Source organism: Mustela putorius, unplaced genomic scaffold (assembly GCF_011764305.1).
Source record: "Mustela putorius furo isolate JIRA1106 unplaced genomic scaffold, ASM1176430v1.1 tig00000580_pilon_pilon_pilon, whole genome shotgun sequence".
Classification (NCBI taxonomy): Eukaryota; Metazoa; Chordata; class Mammalia; order Carnivora; family Mustelidae; genus Mustela; species Mustela putorius.
The window spans coordinates 9117417-9138335 of NW_025421423.1; the positions used below are offsets into that span (position 1 = coordinate 9117417).

A 20919-nucleotide genomic window follows, 5' to 3' on the forward strand; every position below is an offset into this window, starting at 1 on the left:
ATATGGGTGGAATGAGTGAATGAGTTAATTCCAGAGGGAGCTAAGAAAATAAATTTAAATATTTTATTTATTTATTTGACAGACAGAGATCATAGATAGGCAGAGAGATAGGCATAGAGAGAAGGGGGAAGCAGGCTCCCTGCTGAGCAGAGAGCCTGACGTGGGGCTTGATCCCAGGACCCTGAGATCATGACTTGAGCCAAAGGCAGAGGCTTACCCCACTGAGCCACCCAGGGACCCCCAAGAAAATAAATTTAAACATTAAAGATTCAGTCTGGGTACAGATAATTTTGTTTTGTCTGTATTAGAAATGGATGCCCGTCATCCAGAAAAACTGACTCACCCCCTCTGGAATTATAATTTTCAAAAGTCTACTCCCTGCTGAATACATCACCAAAAGGTCTTCGCACAAGGCACAACTAATTCCCTAGTCTTAATAATGTAAGTAACATGCCATTAATGCTTGCAATAATGTAATTATTAACAAGAATGTTAACAGTAACATAATGTAGATACTGCAAATTAATGAAATCAATTAACTTTTTAGTGTAAGCAGTAGACGCTGGAAGGAAAATTATTTTGATAAAGTGGTACATAAGAGGCTTAAATCCTCTTGCATAAAGGTCAACATATTTTGACTATAACTGAAAAAATCAAGATATAGCAGAATACACCTATTATTTAAAAATATACTAACAGGCATTAGAAGAAACAGCTTGAAATGCTGAAGATGTCACCGATCACCGGAGACAGGGACTACTGACTGAGTAGTTCAGAAGTCGGCTGTTTTGCTTTTAAAGTTTACAGAATTCTCTCGTTTTTAACAGCGTATGTTTAACTTTGACTTTTTCACGTCTGGTTCGACACCCTCATTCTTCTGAGCTCCTGAGAAATACAATGTCAATTATGAGAAGCCTTACGGGGTCACGCTGGGGTGACGATTAGGGAAAGAGGATGCACTTCATGAGGTCAAGTGAAGGCTCTCTGGTCTTTACGTCAATCACCCCGACTGAAGATGAACCACGGCAAAGACCTCGAGGATTTTAAATGCACAGCACCACGGGCGCACGCAGCATCCGCCCTCCTCCAAGGGCAGCACTCGCAGTCGGCACACGAACTCTTAAGAACTGATGCTCAGCTGCGCGTGGAGACGAGGTGATGGGCTCAGAGAGGTGGAACAGAAACCGTCTCCGCCTTCACACAATCCTAACGCGCCCTCTGACGCTGGGGTAAGAGAGTCTGAGGGAACAAGCCAAGGACCAAAGGGCACGTGCCTTCCGGAGGCGCCCGGCGCCGGGCCACGGAGCACTCGAGCCTTCGGGGCGGTGCCCGCGCCTCCGGCACCAGGGGCGGAGCTGAAGCCGCCGATTCCCGCCCCCGTCTGCGTCCGCCAGTAGTCTAGTCGCTGCGCGTCTCCAGGCGGGTACGTCTTAACAGGAAGAATCTAAGAAAGAGTACCGGCTGGCTGTCCTTCCCAGCGCCCGAAGCCCCGCCATGCTCGTCCTCCGAAGCGGCCTGACTAGGGCTCTGGCTGCGCGGACGCTCGCGCCTCAGGTACCCGCCGCCCCGACGAGCCCAAGCCGCTCCTTGGGGGAGGGGAGCGGGCGTTAGCGGGGGAACTAGCGGCCACGCGCATGCGTTGCCCAATTTTGCTCGCCCAGGCTTGCGAGAGCCGCGCATGCGGCCATCCGGTTCGTCGGTGCAGATTGCGGGCGTGGAACCGCCGCGGAAGTTCTAGTGCCGGTCCCAGATCCCGCAGGTGGGGCGTCCCGGGACGCGCGGGAGCAGGCGGCGCGCGGTTGGGGGATGGTCCGGTGGCCAGTGTCGCCTCCCGGCCAATTCGCGACTAACCGCGAACAGGGTTTTTCCGGCCTAGGTGCCAGGCGGCCCTGAGGACACCCCTGAAGCTCAGGCTGCTGCGTTTGCTGCTTTGGGACCAGTGCCTGGTGCTTTGCTTGCTGGTCGAAACTTCCCTACTGATTTTGTCGTTTGTCGTTTGACAAGCCACCGCCCCCTGCAGACAGAAGGTAGATGCAAACTAGGCCAACCATACCAGGGGCAAAAGAACCGCCCCGCCCCCCTCGCAGTTTAAACAAAACTTCCAAGCGTTTTGCAGAGAACCTTGAAGAGGAGGGCCAAGGTGCCGGTGGTGGAACGTCCAGCCCACTGCCTCTTGCGGGGGTGTCTTAGCCAGACGGGGCCAGGAACCTCGTAGCAAACATGATGATGACCTCACTTAACCGTAGATGAGAAACGTACGTAATAGATTCTTGTGATTCAGCCTTAACTGTCGGGACTTGGCCTATTCTGCACATCTGCAGGGTTCTTTTGTTTTTCCCCTCTGACACTTAGGCTTGTACTTTTCTCGAAGGGGACAAGCAGAAGGGGATGAACCTACTCTAGAGACAGACGGTCTGCTGAAGACCGAGGAACCAACGATGGCCTGTTCACCCAAGATTAGCAATCCAGTCTTTAATGTTTCCTGATTCTCACTCTACTGGGGCAGGGCAGAGTTATTCCGGAAAACTTTATTCTGAACTTTGACTTTATTAAATGTCAGCCAGTGGTTAAGTGAATTGGAAGTCAGTGCTGTGGAAAATGAGCCTTTCTTTGGAGATTAGGGGGCCTGAAGCATTCATGTTTCCTTCCCTAGCATACGGGTCCTATATTGTGGCTGCACAGTTACCCTCAACAAAGATCGCCGTACCTCTTCCCACACACATACACATCTCATTGCTTCATTGCTGTTAACCTCTCCCTGAGCTTTCCTATTGTACTCTTCCGCAGAAGATAATAAAAAATGTGCGCCTGTGGTCACTTATTTTGTTCTCCAAATACAAGGTCCATAAAAAAATTCAAAAGCAGTTGTTTCAAGTACCCCATTGGCCTAGTTTTGATACATTTATATTTTATTTATATTTTTAAGCTATAAATATTAAGCAGTTTTCATTTGCATAGCTTTGTTATTAGATTAGTAAAACGGCACAAAAAAGAATGTCTGTCAAACCTAGCAGCAGCTGCCATTGTTTTTGATGGCAAATGTCAATCAGACAATAAGAATATAATTCATCATAGACATGAATGGTATGAACTCAAAATAACTTACTATAATTCAGCCTTATACACAAGTAAAATACCATTGTGCGTTGTAAAACATATAGATAGATAGATAGATAGATCACATATATACATATATGTCAGAGAAAGAAGCCAACTGCTTTTGATTGTTGTACCAGGTAGTCAGCATAAGCCCAAAATTCATCTGTAGCTTTATAGGTATGAAAACTATCATAATAGATTATGCTGATGTAATCAGCTTTAGGAAATGTGCACATGCTAACCAAATTTATGTAAGATGAATTCGTAAATTAGAATACCATATGAGTGTGTCTGTGTTTACATATATCTGTGTTTATATACACACATATAAACACAAAGAGGATAATTTCTGGAAAAGCATTTCCCACTGAAAGTTCAGTTCACTCAGAGAACCAAATCAGAAATTTACAGAGTGAATAAAGGACTATTAGAAAAGGAACTAATGGTTCTTAAAAAGTATTTCCATTAACATGGTATAACTGGGTGGGTTAAATACCTTTCTTTAGACTGCATCTATAATGAAAAACGACTCAGGAGTACCTGGGTGGCTCAGGAAGGTAAAGTGTCCAACTCTTGGTTTCAACTCAGGTCAGGTCGTGATCTCAGGGTCCTGAGACGCAGCTAAGGGAGGAGCTTCCTCCCTTAGCAGAGTCTGCTTATCCCTCTCCCTCTGCTCCTCCCCACCCCCACGCCCACCCACATCCCCCACCCCTTGCTCATATGAACTCTGTCTCAGATAAATGGATAAATAAAATCTCTTTTAAATTAAAAAAAAAAACAATGAATCAGACAATTGTGACTCCGACTTTTTTCCTTTACTAGCTTTACACATTCTGTATTACAATGCAATTGGATAGGCCACAGTTTACTGTTACATTAGTTAAATTCCTACTAAATTCCTATCCTTTTTTTTTTTAAGATTTTATTTATTTGACAGAGATCACAAGTAGGCAGAGAGAGGAGGAAGCAGGCTCCCTGCTGAGCAGACAGCCCAGTATGGGTGGGGCTTGATCCCAGTACCCTGGGATCATGGCCTGAGCTGAAGGCAGAGGCTTTAACCACCCAGACGGTCCCCTCGCCTTTTTTTTTTTTTTTTTTTTTAAGAGAGAGAGAGCACAGTGGGAGAGGCAGATGGAGAGGGAGAGTGAGAACTTTAAGCAGGCTCCATGCTCAGCTCAGAGCTGGAGGCAGGGATCTCACAACCGTTAAATCACTATTTCAGTGGCAATCAAGAATTTGGCACTCAACCAGCTGAGCCACCCAGGTGCCCCTCTATCCTGTTTTTTGACCAGTGGTCTACTTCATTAGATTTAGGAAATACCTTGACTTGACCAGCAATTTCCATTGTAGAAAGAAAGGGAGGGAGGGAGGAAAGAAGGAAAGGAAAGGAGGAAGGGAAGGGAAAGAGAAACGAAAGGAAGGAGAAAGGAAAGCAAAGGAAAAGGAGAAAACATGTTCTGCTAGTAAATACATTTCCCTTGTGCCAGCCAAAATACTATATATTTATAAAATTGTTTTAAATGCTTAATTCTTAACATAAACATATACTGTTGATTAAAGATGCAATACTGACTAAATAAGGGATAATTTAAACTATTTGCAAAACTTATTATGATCCTAATTATAATTTTGGGGTAAAGAAATGGCCCCAGTGGATTCTTAGAAGAAACTTCTCATGAAAAAGCAACTAGAGGTAGACCACCTACAAGCAGATAGTAGCTATATATTGGGAATACTTAAAAGTAGTTTACTGATACCTCTCTAAACAAATTATCTATGGAGAAAGGACCACAGAAATACAGATTGTGAGTCTACTGAGTGTCCCTTGTTTCCAGACTCAGATTTGGTTGTGGCATAGTATTACAACCGTACCTTCCCAAAATATTTAAATTTGCCTTATCTTTCTTCAGGTGTGCTCATCCTTTGCTACAGGCCCCAGGCAATACGATGGAACAGTCTATGAATTTCGTACCTATTATCTTAAGCCCTCAAAGATGAATGAGTTCCTGGAAAATACTAAGAAAAACATTCATCTTCGGACAGCTCATTCTGAATTGGTTGGATACTGGAGTGTAGAATTTGGAGGCAGAATGAATAAAGTGTTTCATATTTGGAAGTATGGTATGAGTCATCAGCTTAAGTATTCAGTACAGATTTTCATTCCGTTAGATGTTACCCGTGACTTAGCTACTTAGTTCTTGAATCTATATTGCTATAAATACATACAGGTGAAGTAAAACTTTTAAATAGCAGTACCAAAAAATAAATTCAGTGATTGTGCCTCCCAGTGGTATACCTATTGTAACCCATTGCTGGAAACTTCCATTGCCATATGAGAATGTGAAAGTAAGAAAATGGCATCTCAGATTTCAAGTCATAAAATTATGAACCACACTTTAATTCTTAAGAAAAGTTAAGAATAGATTATTGTAAAGATGGTTTATGAAAAATTTAAAGCAGTGATTTCAAGAACCCAGGTGGTTTAAGATCATAAAACGAAAATAGAATTTTTTTTTAATTGAAGTTATAGCTGGAAATCAGTGTTTTAACAAATCATTCAAATGCCTGGGGGCTCTAGTGAAATAGAATAGGAGGTAATAGTAAACTTTGAAGCCCTCAGCCTTCTGTAAGATATAATAAATCTGTTAGGTTTGGGAACAGTTTTATTTGTATACACAGTTTTATTTCTATTCACTGTCATTTTACTAGTTTAGGGAAGTAAAAGAAAAGGAATTAGAGTTCTTCTCATATTGAAGCTGATCCACCTCTGGTTTAGTAGAGGAAGGAGTATGGTTGATGGAATCCCCAGAATGTTTGTTACTCCATTGTCTAATCTTTCTGAAGTCCACAGTAGTACATCATAATATCCAAAAAAACTTTTGATAATTTCATTTAGTATTTGGTCATCAGTGTCCAAAGTTAATAGTCATAAAATACTTTAATGTGAAAAGTGCTCATTCTATACTTAGTAGGTCCATAGTTTAGAGGTTTTTCCCCAATTGTAGTAAAACAAACCCCATTAAAACACAATTTATGCTTTAATGCACCACCAGTTGAATTATATCCCAGTTAAAAACAAAAAAAAAACAAAACAAAACAAAAACACAAAAATCTGCTAGTGCAATCCTCATAAAATTTACTTAAGCTCTAAGATAGATATTATTCTTTATCCTAAGCATGAACCATAGAAAACTATTTTGCCATTAGTTTTATGAAGCCCTAATTGTTAAATGTAGTACTGGGTCCATAAGTTAGCAAAAATATGTAGTTGTTTGGGAAACAAAAAGAAGAGAAATAGTACTAAGTAAAAAGAGGGAATGGCAGAGAAACAGCCCTATTCCTTTGGAAACTTAGATCAAAGCAGTAGCTGTCAAAGTTCATCTTAATTTCATTTACCTCAAATGTAATTCAAGGTACATCTTGACCTGATCACCCCTCATCACTACCACAGAAAAATACTCTAAACTGCTGCTATAATTTAAATGCCTTCAATTAATAAAACTAGTTAATGTATACCAAGTTCTAACAAGGTCCCAACACTGTGGTAAGCTCCTCTTGTGTACTAATTCATTTAATCTAAACAGTCCTAGGGGGAGATACTATATCATTATCCCCATTTTACAGAGTAAGAAATAGGCACAGAAAGATTTCATAACTTAACCTAAGTCACACAGCTGCCTACTAAATGGTAGAGCCTGCAGAGCCCACAGTATGACATTATCATTAGCTGTTTACATTTCTACTGCCCTTTCAGGCCATGAGAAACTTGGGAACAGATGTCACATCTGTATGTTATCTCCAGTGATACAATACAATGTCCTTCTGTGCCCCTGATGAACACTTGTTGAATTGAATGAAACCCAGAAAAAGTACAGGTGATTTTAAATTAATAATTTTTGGTTTTCTTACTCCTTTTCCCATAGATAATTTTGCTCATCGGACTCAAGTTCGGAAAGCATTGGCCAAAGATAAGGAATGGCAAGAACAATATCTCATTCCCAATTTGGCTCTTATTGATATACAAGAGAGTGAGATTACTTATCTGGTGCCATGGTGCAAACTAGAAAAGCCTCCAAAAGAAGGTAAGTCCTCCCCTCTTAGTCACTTTGAATTCTGACAGAGAAATCATTGAAGATTTTAAGCTATAAAAACTCAAGTTCTACTAGAAAAGAAGTTAATCTTTGTTTAATATAGAACATATGTTGCTTGTTCAGGTAAAAATAAATTGGTGCTCTTAGCTTACCTTTTTTTTTTAAAATGACCATTAAATAATGAAGTGTTTTTCCATATTGGTATCTTATTGATTCTTAAAGCTTAGCTATATGATAGAAACAGTTGACATGGTCAGTAAAGGTTGAGAAGTTGGGCCTTGGGAGCAGAGAATACATCTGTGGGTAGGTGAGGGATAGTATGTGATGTGATACTCTGTCATAATTTTAAAATAATACAAACTTTTAAATATAAAAGTATTTTTCCATAAATGACAACTAATTTTAAATCTTAAGTATATATCTGCTTATTAAATTGACTAGGGGAATGAATTAACTGGAACTACCAAGCTGTATTACTCTAGTCTAACTCTCGTGTCTTCCTCTTTCTTATTTCTCAGTTTGAAAGTAATTCCTAAAGATTTGTCTTCTTGCTGATTTCACTTCTTGCTGACTTAAAGAAATTATTACTTCAATCCAGTTTTAAACAAAGGTCAGATTAGCAAAAGAAGAAACTAATTTAAGTGTTGTTTTATTTCCCCCAATATTCCCAACTTTGTAGTGCATTTTAGATTATAAGAGATTTGAAAAATCTTATTTGGAAATTTATTTTCATAGCTCCCCCTCAGCTTTCAGCACTAACTAAATGAATTAGTTGGCTTCTCAAACAGTATCAAATCTTAGTTCTTTTCCTCTATGTTATTCATGATTCTTCAGTAACTTGTGTATGTTTTTCTTGTATTTTCTAAATCTACTTGTCCCCTGGTTTCCTTCTCTTCACCTGGTCTGTATTTCATCCAGAAGGTAAAATGCTTTTCAAGTATTTACCTGGATATTTAGGAATAATAAAACCCATCTCCTTTAGATTATTTTTTTCCTCAGAACTCAGAGACCGGGGTGCCTGGGTGGCTCAGTGGGTTAAAGCCTCTGTCTTCAGCTCAGGTCATGATCACAGGGTTTTGGGATCGAGCCCTCCAGGGTCCTGGGATCGAGCCCCGCATCGGGTTCTCTGCTCAGCAGGGAACCTGCTTTGCCCTCTCTGTCTCTCTGACTGCCTCTCTGCCTGCTTGTGATCTCTGTCAAATAAATAAATAAAATCTTAAAAAAAAAAAAAAAACTCAGAGACTGTCACTTTACGTATATTATTTGCTTGCTGTTCCTGTTGGAAATGGAATCTTACAGAGGAAATTATATAGAGAGTTAAGTTAATAGAAACTGGTAAGAAGAATGGAACTATAAGACACTAGAAATACTTCATTTTTTTGTAAAACTATAGACTCAGACAACTAAAAAATACTACTACATTATAAATTCTTAATAACTTTTGACAAATTTTATAGATTAAAAATAGATAATATCTGAACTACAGATTCCAACCATTCTTGTTTGTTATGTATGATAAGTTTAATGACTGACTCTTAAACTAGGACAAGGACTTTCTAAACATAAAAGCAAAGAAGAACAATGCAGATTATTAGTAAATATGCCTATAGGTATGCAGGTATGATTCTCAGAATCTATAGATGTAGATAGCCTTCCACTGGAACCAAACTGAACATGATTAGAAATTGCTTGTATGTGTTCTATAAAATAATTATTTTTCTCCCTGTTCTAGGGATCTATGAACTAGCTACTTTTCAGATGAAACCTGGTGGGCCAGCTCTATGGGGTGACTCATTTAAAAGGGCAGTTCATGCTCACATCAACCGAGGTTACACAAAACTAGTTGGAGTGTTCCATGCAGAATATGGAGTGCTCAACAGAGGTACAGTTGTCCATTTCTTCTTTTGAAATTGCAAAATATATGAGTGATCCACATTAAGTTCCTTTGGTCAGTTTTTCTCTGTTCTCATTATGGAGTATATTTTGCTTTTTATTGCCCAAGTTTTAGTTTTGTAATTTTAAGGGTTGAGCAAAGTTGTTTTACATCTTTTTTTTTTTAAGATTTTATTTATTTGACAGACAGAGATTACAAGTAGGCAGAGAGGCAGGCAGAGAGAGAGGAGGAAGCAGGCTCCCCATGGAGCAGAGAGCCCAATGTGGGGCTTGATCCCAGGACCCTGGGATCATGACCTGAGCTGAAGGCAGAGACTTTAACCCACTGAGCCACCAAGGCGCCCTGTTTTACATCTTATTTAGAATGTTTTTCACCTTATAATTTTTTTTTTAAAATACTGTTCTTTTCCCTGATATATCAAAATGATAAAGTTTTAAATACTGGAAGGAACCTGAAAGGGTCACCTATTTCTTTTATCACTTTATTTTCCTCTGAATGTACTTTCAGTGATTTTTTTTCCTTTTTTCCCCAGTTTTATTGAGATATAATTGACATATAAGTTTAGGGTATGCACATAATGATTTAATATATGTTGTGAAGTGATCATCACAGTAAGTTAACATCCATCACGTCAGAGTTACAAATTGTTTCTCCTTATGATGAGAACGTTTTAAGATCGACTCTTAGCTTTTACATATACAGTATAGAATTGGGTGCCTAGGTGGCTCAGTTGGTTAAGTGACTGCCTTCGGCTCAGGTCATGATCCTGGAGTCCTGGGAACAAGCCCCACATCAGGCTCCCTGCTCAGCAGGGAGTCTGCTTCTCCCACTGACCTCTCTCCTCTCATGTTCTCTCTTTCTCTCTTTCTCTCTCTCTCCCAAATAAATAAATAAATAAAATCTTTAATATATATATATATATATATACACACACACACACACACACACACACAATATAGAATTGTTAACTGGTAGTCATCATTTTATATATTACATCTCTAAAATTTTATTTCTCTTGTAACTTCAAGGTTATGCTTCTTGTAATTTTTTTTTTTTTTTTAAACTGGGCACCTGGGTGGCTCAGTGGGTTAAGCCTCTGCCTTCAACTCAGGTCATGATCCCGGGGTCCTGGGATCGAGGCCCACATGGGGCTTTCTGCTCAGCGGGGATCCTACTTTCCCATCTCTCTCTGCCTGTCTCTATGCCTATTTATGAGCTCTCTCTGTCAAATAAATAAATAAAATCTTTTTTAAAAATTTATTTATTTTTAGAGAGAGCACACATGCACATGAGGGAGAGCGGGGGGCAGGGTAGAGGGAGAGAGGGTCTTAAGCAGACTCCACACTGAGTGTGGCACCCAATGAAGGGCTCAATCTCAAGACCCTGATATCGTGACCTGAGCTGAAACTGAGAGTCAGACACTTAACTGCACCAGTCAGATGCTCCTGGGATTTTTTTTTTTATATAAATAGCATTACTTGGGGTAGAAAGATTGTTTATGGGTGAAAAAGCAACATGTAGTTATGTAGTTATTATAAATACTGAAAACATGGATAAGCCCAAAGAAAAAAAATTATCCATATTCTACTATTTAGGTATATATATTTTTTATTTATATATATATATTTATATATATATATATAAATATATATATATTTATATATATATATTTATACAAGCATATGGTTTACTAATTTAATATCTATTTAAGATTTTTTATTTTTTATTTTATATATATATATATTTATATTTTAAAGATTTTATTTATTTGACAGAGTGAGAGAGATCACAAGTAGGCAGAGAGGCAGGCAAAGAGAGAGGGGAAGCAGGCTCCCTGGCTGAGCAGAGAGCTAGATGCAGGGCTTGATCCCAGGACCCTGAGATCATGACTTGAGCCAAAGCCAGAGGCTTACCCCACTGAGCACCCAGATGCCCCTGAGGTATTTAATTTTTTTAAACTTGAAAGATACTCCAATCAGAATTTCAGAGAGTTTTCTTGGTGGCAAACTCTGAAAAATGTTTATAAAGTTTACCTGAAAGGATAAATGACTAAGAATAGCTAATAAATATTTGAAAGACTTACAATATCCGGTTGCCTCTTCATCTTCTCCATTTTATGTCCAACAGGCATCTCAAAACCTAACATATCCAAAACTGAACCTAATCATTGCTCATAAAGTCAACTTCTAATACATGTGTTATAGATGTATAGTCAAGGTGGAAAATATATGAAGAGGAGAAAAAAATATCAGATGCCTGTCTCATACCATATGCTAAAATAAAATCAAGATACATTATGGATTTCAATTAAAAAATTGAATTCATACAATTATTAAAACAAAATACCAGTGAATTTATTTAATAATGTATATGGAAACAGTATTTCTAAGCAAAAAAGCATATTAAGAAACTATGAAGGGAAAAAAGAATAATTTTATTTTAAAAGAATCATTTTATGGGGTGCCTGGGTGGCTCAGTGGGTTAAAGCCTCTGCCTTCTATTCAGGTCATGATCCCAGGGTCCTGGGATCAAGCCCCACATCGGGCTCTCTGCTTGGCAGGGAGCCTACTTCCCCTTCTCTTTGCCTACCTCTCTGCCTACTTGTGATCTCTGTCAAATAAATAATAAAATCTTTAAAAAAGAATGATTTTATTATATAAAGCTCAAATTTTGTGCCTCCCAAAATACCTTAAATAAAATAAAAAAGGAAAAAATAAATATATACATACATACATACGTACATACTTCTACAAAGGTAGACACAGATGACTACTAAAAATATATTAAAGAAGATTCAGATTAAAACAATAATGAGATGTCAGTTTTTACCTAATAAGGATATATTATATAGATACAGTATTAGACAGGTTAGAGAAAAATCGGTTAAACTTGTAGGGTTCATATCTGCTTCCTCTTCCCTCAAAAAAATTGGCAATATAAATAAAAGGCTTATCTGTTTGTATTTCACATTTTTTAATTTTTCATTTATTTTTTTAATTTCAGTGTAAGTAACAAACAATGTTACATTAGTTTCAGGTGTACAATACAGTGTTTCAGTAATTCTATACATTACTCAGTACTCCTCATGGTAAGTGTACTCTTAATTCCCTTCACCTATTTCACCCACTCTTCCACCCACCTCCCCTCTGGCAACAAGAGTTCTTTATATTTAAGAGTCAGGGGGTTTTTTGGTCCTCTTTTTTTTCTGTTTATTTTCTTAAATTACATTATAAGTGAAATCATAATGGTATTTCTTTCCCAGATTGATTTATTTCATTTAATATTATATCCATTAGCATTATATCCATCCTTGTGTTACAGATGGCAAGATTTCATTCTTTTTATGGTTCACTAATAATCCATTAGATAGATGGATGGATGGAGGGATGGTTAGATAGATGAATAGATATCACAACTTCTTTATCCATTCATCTATCAGTGGAACTAGGGTTGCTTCCATATCTTGACTACTGTAATTAATGCTGCAGTAAACACCTGGGTACATGTATCTTTTCAAATTCATATTTTCATATTATATGTGTAACTATCCAGTAGTGGAATTACTGGATCCTATGTTAATTCTATTTTTAATTTTCTGTGGAACCTCCATACTGTTTTCCACAATGGCTGCACCAGCGTGCATTCCAACCAACAGCACATGAGGGTTCCTTTTTTCTCAGCAGCACACGGTGGTTCCTTTTTTCTCCACATCCTTGCCAACACTTGCTGTTTCATGTGTTTTTATTTTAGTCATTCTAACAGATTTGAGGTGATACCTCATTGTGATTTAGATTTGTTTTGATGATGATGAGGGATATTGAGCATCTTTCAATGTGTCTGTTAGCCGTCTGTATGCCTTGTTTGGAGAAATGTCTACTCGTGTCTTCTGCCCATTTTTTAATTGGATTATTTGTTTTTTGGGTCTTAAGTTGTATAGGTTCTTTATATATCTTGGGTATTAACTCCCTATGAGATCATCATTTACAAATATCTTCTCTCATTTAGTAAGTTGTCTTTTAGTATTGATGATGGTTTCTTCTGCTGTACAGAAGCTTTTTTTTTTTTTTAATTTTTAAAAGATTTTGAGAATAAGAGAGAGTGTACATAAACCAGGGGAGAGGCAGAGGGAGAGGGAGAAGCAGACTCCCTGCTGAGCAGGGAGCCTGACATGGGTCTTGATCTCAGGACTCTAGGATCATGACTTGAGCCAAAGGCAGACATTTAACCAACTGAGCCACTCAAGTACCCCAGAAGCTTTTTATTTTGATGTAGCCCCAGTAGTTTATTTCTGCTGTTTCCCTTGCCGTAGGAGTCATATCGAGAAAGATGTTGCTATGGCTAATGTCAGAGAAATTACTGCCTATGTTCTTTTCTAGGAGTTAAGGTTTTATTTAGGTCTCACATTAAGGTCTTTAATCCACTTTTTAAAAGATTTTATTTATTTATTTAAGACAGAGAGAGAGAGAGAGAGAGAGAGAGTGAGAGCGGGCAAGCAAGAGAGAGAGAGAATGAGCAGGAGGCAGAGGCAGAAACAGGTTCCCCAGAGTAGGGAACCCTATATTTGGCTTGATCCCAGGACCCTAGGATCACATGAGCCAAAGGTAGCCACTTAACTGGCTGAGCTACCCAGATGCCTCTGGTCTTTAATCCATTTTGAGTTTATTTTTGTGTATAGTGAAAGAAAGTGGTCCAGTTTCATTCTTTTGCATGTAGCTGGCCAGTTTTCCCAGCGCCATTAATTGAAGAGACTTTTTCTTATGCTTCCTTTGCTGAAAATTAATTGACCATATAGATAATCAGTTTATTTCCGGGCTCCCTATTCTGTTCCATTGATCTATGGATCTATGCATCTATTTTTGTGCTGGTACCTACTACAGATTTGTAGTGTATCTTGAAATTTGGGACTATGATGCCTCCAGTTTTTTTGTTCTTTTTCAAGATTACTTTGGTTATTGAGGGTCTTTTATGCTTCCATATAAATTTTAGAATTATTTATTCTAGTTCTGTGAAAAATGGTGTTGGTATTTTGATGGGGTTGCATTAAATCTGTAGACTGCTTTGGGCAATATGGACATTTTAACAATATTGGTTCTCCCAACCCATGAGCATGGAACGTCTTTCCATTTGTTTGTGTCATCTTCTTTGATCAGTGATTCATAGTTTTCAGAATACAGGTCTTTCACCTCCTTGGTTAAGTTTATTCCTAGATATTTATTTTTGATGCAATTGTAAATGGGATTGTTTTCTTAATTTCTCTCTCTGCTACTTATTTGTATATAGAAGTGCAACAGATTCTGTATGTTGATTTTGTATACTACAGCTTTACTGAATTCATTTACCAGTTCTAGTAATATTTGGTGGAGTTTTTAGGGTTTTCTATATATAGTATCATGCCATCTGCAAATAGTTTTGCTTCTTCTTTACCAATTTAGATACCTTTAATTTATTTCTGTTGTCTGACTCCTGTGGCTAGGACTTCCAATACTATGTTGAATAAAATTGTTGAGAGTAGACATTCTTACCTCGTTCTTGAATGCAGAGGAAAAGCTCTATTTTTCATATTGAGTATGATGTATGATGTTAGCATAGGGTTTTTCACATACGGCATTTATTATATTGAGATATGTTCCCTCTAAACCCACTTTGTTGAGGGTTTTTTTATCATGAATGGATGTTACACTTTGTCAAATGCTTTTTCTACATCTACTGAAATGATCATACGGTTTTTATCCTCTTATTGATGTGATGTATCATGTTGATTGCTTTGCAAATATTGAACTACCTTTGCATCTTGGGAATAAATCCCACTTGATTATGGTGAATGATTTTTTTTAATGTATTGTTAGATTCAGTTTGCTCATATTTTGTTGTAAATTTTTGCATCTAAGTTCATCAGAGATACTGGCCTGTAGGTCTCTTTTTTGTAATGTCTTCATCTAGTTTTGTTGTCAGGGTAATGCTGGCTTCATAGAATGAATTTGGAAGCTTCCCTTCCTCTTCTGTTGTTTTGAATAGTATGAGAAGAATAGGCATTAACTCTTCTTTAAATGTTTGGTAGAATTCACCTGTGAAGCCATCTGATTCTGGACTTTTGGGGAGTTTTTTTATCAGTGTTTGAATTACATCACTTACACAGTCTATTTAAATTTTCTGTTTCTTCCTGATTCACTTTTAGGAAGTTTTATGTTTCTAGGAATTTATCCATTTCTTCTAGGTTGTCCAATCTGTTGGCATATAATTTTTCATAATATTCTCTAATTCTTTGTATTTCTGTGATGCTGGTTGTTATTTCTCCTCTTTTATTCCTGATTTTATTTAATACTTGCTCTCTATTTCTGAACAGTCTGAGTAAAGGTTTATCAATTTGATCTTTCAAAGAACTAGTCCTGGTTCATTGATATGTTCTATTTTTGTTTGTTTGTTTCTATTTCTTTGCTCTTTTATTTCCTTCTTCTGGTTTTGGTTTTGTTTGTTCCTTTTCTTCTAGCTTCTTTCAGGGTAAGGTTCAGGTGTTTGATATTTTTCTTGCATCTTGAGGTAGATCTGTATTACTAAAAACTTCCCTCCTGGAACAGCTTTTGCTCCATCCTAAAGATTTTGGACACTGTGTTTTCATTTTCATTCGTCTCTGGTATTTTTTGATTTCCACTTTGATTTCGTGGTGACGGATTCATTGTTTATGACTATGTTATAACCTCAGTTATATTTGTGGTCTTTCCAGAATTTCTCCTTGTGATTTCTAGTTTCATAGCATTGTAGTTGGGAAGATGTATGGTATAACTTCGGGCTTTTTTAATTTATTGAGACTTTTTTGTGGCCTAACATGCGATGTATTCTGGAGAATGTTTCATGTGCACTTAAAAGAATGTGTATTCCACTGTTTTAGGATGGGGATATTCTAAATATACCTTTAATTCATCTTATCTAATTTGTCATTCAAAGCCACTGCTTCCTTGTTGATTTTCTGTTTGGATGATCTATCCATTGATGTAAGTGGGTGTAAAAGTCCTCTATTATTTTTGTATTACTATTGATTACTTCCTTTATGTTAATAGCTGCTTCATGCATTTGGATGCTCCCATGTTAGGTACGTATTTACAATTGTTACATATTCTTTTGAGATTGTTCCCTTTGTGAGTATGTAGAGTCTTTCTTTAATGTCTCATTACACTGTTTCCAATTCTATTTGTTGCTCTCCCAGCTTTTCATTTGCATGATAAATGTTTTCCCATCCCTTCGCTTTCAGTCTGCTTGTGCTGGTGTCTTTAGGTCTGAACTGAGTCTCTTGTAGGCAGCATATAGATGTCTTGCTTTTTTATCCATTCAGTCACCTAGATTAGAGTATCTAGTCCATTTACATTCGAAGTAATTATTGATAGGTATGTACTTACTGCCATTTTGTAATTTGTTCTTTTTTTTTTTTTTTAATTTTTTATTCTCTATTCCTTCTCTCTTCACTTGTGGTTAGGCGGCTTTCTTTAGTGATATACTTGGATTCCTTTCTCTTTATTTTTTGTGTATCCCAGTTTTTGACTTGTGGTCACCGTTAGGTTTAAATATAACAGTCTATATTAGGTTGATGGTCACTTAAGCTTGAACCCATTTTAAAGCACTAAATCTTTACTCCTCTGCCCTCTATGTTTTAGGTATATGGTGTCATACTTTACATTTCTTTGTGAATCCCTTGACTTGATTTTTATAGATACACCTTATTTTACTGCTTTGTCTCTAACCTCCATACTGGTTTTATAAGTGATTAATCTGTTACTTTTATTAAGTTTATACATACCTCTGAAATTTTTTTCCTCTCCTCCTTTTCTTACTTCTGTTTACAGTCTTCCCTTTCCATTCAAAGAATCCACTTTAACATTACTGGTAAGGCTGGTTTACTGATGGTGAACTCTTCTAACTTTGATTCATCTGAGAAACTCTTTCTCTCTCCTTCTGTTCTCAATGATAGTCTTGCTGCATAGAGTTTTCTCAGTGGCAGGTTTTTCCCTTTCAGCACTTTGAATACATCGTGCCATTTGCTTCTCATCTGCCAAGTTTCTGCTGTACAATCAGTTGATACAACCTTATGGAATTTCCCTTACATATAACTGTTTTCTTTGCTGCTTTTGAATTTTTCTTTTTCAGTACTTTTTGCCATTTTAATTAGTGTTTTGGTGTGGACCTCCTTGAGATGATTTTGTTAGACATTCTCTGTGCCTCCTGAATCTCCAGTTTTCAGCTATTATTTCTTCAAATAAATTTGCTGGCTCTTTTGTCTCTTTTCTCTGGGATCCCTATAATGGGAATGTTATCACACTTTACCGTGTCACTGAGTTCCCTTAACCTCTTCTCATTTTTTTAATTAATCTTTTCTTGTTCTCCTATTCAGCTTGATTGTTTTTCATTATAGTCTTCCAGTTTATTGGTCCCTAATATTATTCCTCTAATATATTATATAGTCTCTTTTTTGTGGGTCTCACTGAGATATTTTCTCAAGTCCAGTGAGTATATTTATGAGCATAATTTAAATTCTCTATCAGGTATGTAGCTTCTGTTTCATTTGTTCTCTGACTGGATTTTGTCCTGTTGATTGATTTGGGACATAGTCTTCTGTGTCTTCATTTTGTCTAACTCTCTGTGTCTGTTTCTATGTGTTAGGCAAGTAATGGCCTTATGAAGAACCAGTTACGTAGTGCTCTGCAGTGCAGTATCCCCTGTTCACCTGGCCCTTCCAGAGTGACTCCTATGTATGTTACATCACTGTACTATTGTGGCTGAGCCACATTTGCCTTCAGTCCAGTTGCTGCAATGGTGCTTTTTGCCAGTTGCGGGCAGGGTTTGGTTCCTGTGTTGTGAAGAGGCCAGTCTGAGGCTGCCTTGAGCAAAAAACCTTAATTTTTTTAATCATCTTTGCCAATATTAAGGAAATATGCATGGATATGTAGGTGTGTTTAGTTATACAAGAAGGAAATTTGAAATGACATAAAATATATAGCCATATTTAAATAATGAGATTAAAGGTTTTTTAACATTTCTAATTTACTATAGTGGACACGTATAATTTTTGCAAGGATTAAGTTATTAAAAATACGTGTGTACACACTGTAATCTTGGGGCGCCTGCGTGGCTCAGTCAGTTAGGTGTCCAACTTGTGATTTTTGGCTCAAGTTATGATCTCATGGGTTGTGAGATTAAACCCTGAATTGGGCTTGCCACTTAGCAGGGTGTCTGCTTGAGATTCTCTCTCTCCTTCACTTTCTGCCCTTCCCCCATTCATGCATGTGTGTTCTAAAATAAATCCTTAAAAAAAAAAAAAAGAAATTGTGTCTCTACACACACTTTTTAATCTTAATCCATTTTTAGTGTACTAGGAGAATGGTAATATGCTGCGTATAAATTGGTACATCATTTCTGGAGGACAGTGTATATTATATACACTGTATATTTATAAATGTCTATATACATAAGATATACTGTTTGGTTCTCTCAATTTAAATTTTAGGAGTTTATATTAAGAAAATATTCAGATCTAGACTGCCTGGGTTTGAATCCCAGCTTCACCACTTATAACTTTGTGACTCTGGGTAAGTTACTTAACCTCAATGTGCCTTAGTTTCCTCATCCATAAAATGATACTAATAATCAACCACCTAAAATTATTATGAAGACTAAATGAGTAATACATGAAAAATGCTTAAAACCAGGTCTGGCACATAATCAACACCCAAGAAATATTACTAGTAGTCGTTATCAGCTTTGTAATTATTACAGATACATGTGTAGATGCTGCTCTAATGTTTATGTCAGTATTGTTTACAATAAAGAAACATTTTTATGTAATATGAATATAATCCAGAAAAATATATGTATCATCTACATCATATATTTATATATAAACTTTTATGTTTGTGTATAAATATTCATAAAAGTACATGTATATACACATAAATATGGAAAGAGATACAGCAAATACAAAAGCATTGTTTTTCTAGGTGGTATAGAAATGACTCCTCTTTTCTCTTTTTATCCACATTTTCCTATACAGCTAACATGTCTTACTTTGTAATAATTAAAAATTTATAAAATGTTATACACAAAAACATTTATTCCATATTTCAAAAAAAAATAATAAAATGTTAATCTTATTGGTCGGGGGTTTGGATAAGAAGTTCTTATATCTATAGGGAAGAATTCACATAGCCATTAAAAATTAAGGTTACTGCCATGGGAAATATGCATTGTTGAATCTATGGGTAAGTGTAATATATAGTATGACCCTAATTTGATTTTACTCATTTGTTTAAAGGAAATGTGCTAAATTTCAATAGAGGTTCTCTCGAGGTGGTTAAATTATGCTACTTATATTTTGCTTCTTCATATCATCAAAATTTTCATTAGTAAACACAATTTTTATAATCTTCCTTTTTTAAATAAACTAAAATGTATTAGGAAGTCATGAAGCCTCATTCTAGACTTAATTGTGTGTTTAGTGTTATTTACTTTACCTTTCCAGCCTTCTGTTTCTTCATCTATAAAACCAGTTTGATTAATTAATTTATAAATCTCTCTCCCAAATCTCTGACCCCCTCTGAAATCTTATTACTAACATACTTAATGTTACCTTTCTGTTACTCACTATTTTGATTTAAAGAACAAGACTTAATATTTCTGATTAATTTTTCGGTATTTCTTATTTGTGGTAACACCACAGTCTTTAGAAGCTATTTTTGGTTTATTTCTGCAGTTCACGTTCTTTGGTGGAACGAGAGTGCAGACAGTCGTGCAGCTGGGCGACATCAGTCTCATGAGGATCCCAGGGTTGTGGCAGCTGGTAAGCTATTTCTCCAGGCATGAATTATTCATACAACAAATTTGATTGAGTTTTTAACTTTATATGCCTTCTTATGGAATATTTTTTTTTCCAGTTCGGGAAAGCGTTAACTTCCTTGAGTCTCAGCAGAATATGCTTCTGATTCCTATGTCATTTTCGCCATTGAAATAGTTTTCCATTGAAATACAAAGCATTTCACTAACTGTTATAGATGTGCCTGCTATGGTGCTTAAATTCTCCCAAGAGATTCACATTTTTATTTGAAGGAGATGGTAAGTTAATTTGCTATGTCCTTGCATTTTTAAAATCTGCCTCTGCCCATTGTCACTACCATGAGGAAATAGTTCTGTTCATTTTCCCTTTGGCATTTTAGTATCTGTCATACATTAAAAATTCTTGTCATTCCTACAAGATCTTGATTTTTCATTATTTCAGAGTATCTCTTGTACTCTGTTTTGACAACCCTCTGCTTTTATAGCATTTCCTTATGTTGAAGTGACTATGTCACATTTCCATGCCTATAATAATATTTTTTAACTATATACATTGGCAACCTTCTCATGTCTATTTTTCTGAAATTTTAAAAGTTTTTGTCCAGTAAAATTTATTTTGTAATACTGAATGGGATTCATAAAAATATTAAACATGTTTATTATGGAAAAGTACAGTATCATCTGTATCATCTCTATTAATTCTGGTTTTTACATTAATAATTACTTATGTGGAAAATAATGTTATTAGATCCTCATATTAAAAACTGTTGAAGACTCCTTGGTTTATATGCTGAAATATCTTCATTTACAATTTATTTTACTATTACTTCACTTTGGATTACTATTTAACAAAGATACCTAGAACAATCTATCTGTGATAATGAGATATTTATGGTTATGAAAATGTTTGCCCTAATAAAAGCCTTCAAATACATTCTGAGTCTTTTTTTGTGTGTTTTATATTTGTATCCTCTTACCTGGAACTACTGTGTTGCTATAAGGTAATGAGATAATAATACA

At 36.6% G+C, this 20919-nt stretch overlaps 1 protein-coding gene across 4 annotated transcripts; it reads left to right on the forward strand.

Annotated features, from left to right (window-relative positions):
- Positions 1-1416: 1416 nt before the first annotated feature.
- On the forward strand, positions 1417-20833 carry NIPSNAP3A (nipsnap homolog 3A). Of its 4 annotated transcripts, none has more exons than XM_004747730.3 (6): positions 1417-1554; positions 5010-5220; positions 7023-7181; positions 8923-9072; positions 19820-19906; positions 20001-20833. In XM_004747730.3, exons 1-6 carry the CDS (start codon positions 1495-1497, stop codon positions 20075-20077), a joined length of 744 nt encoding a protein of 247 aa, XP_004747787.1. In that variant the 5' UTR covers positions 1417-1494; the 3' UTR covers positions 20078-20833. The 4 variants fall into 4 exon arrangements, with proteins under 4 accessions (XP_004747787.1, XP_044937580.1, XP_044937579.1 ...); XM_045081644.1 differs by lacking the exon at positions 1417-1554 and adding an exon at positions 1666-1759; XM_004747731.3 differs by lacking the exon at positions 1417-1554 and adding an exon at positions 2118-2255.
- Positions 20834-20919: the final 86 nt, after the last annotated feature.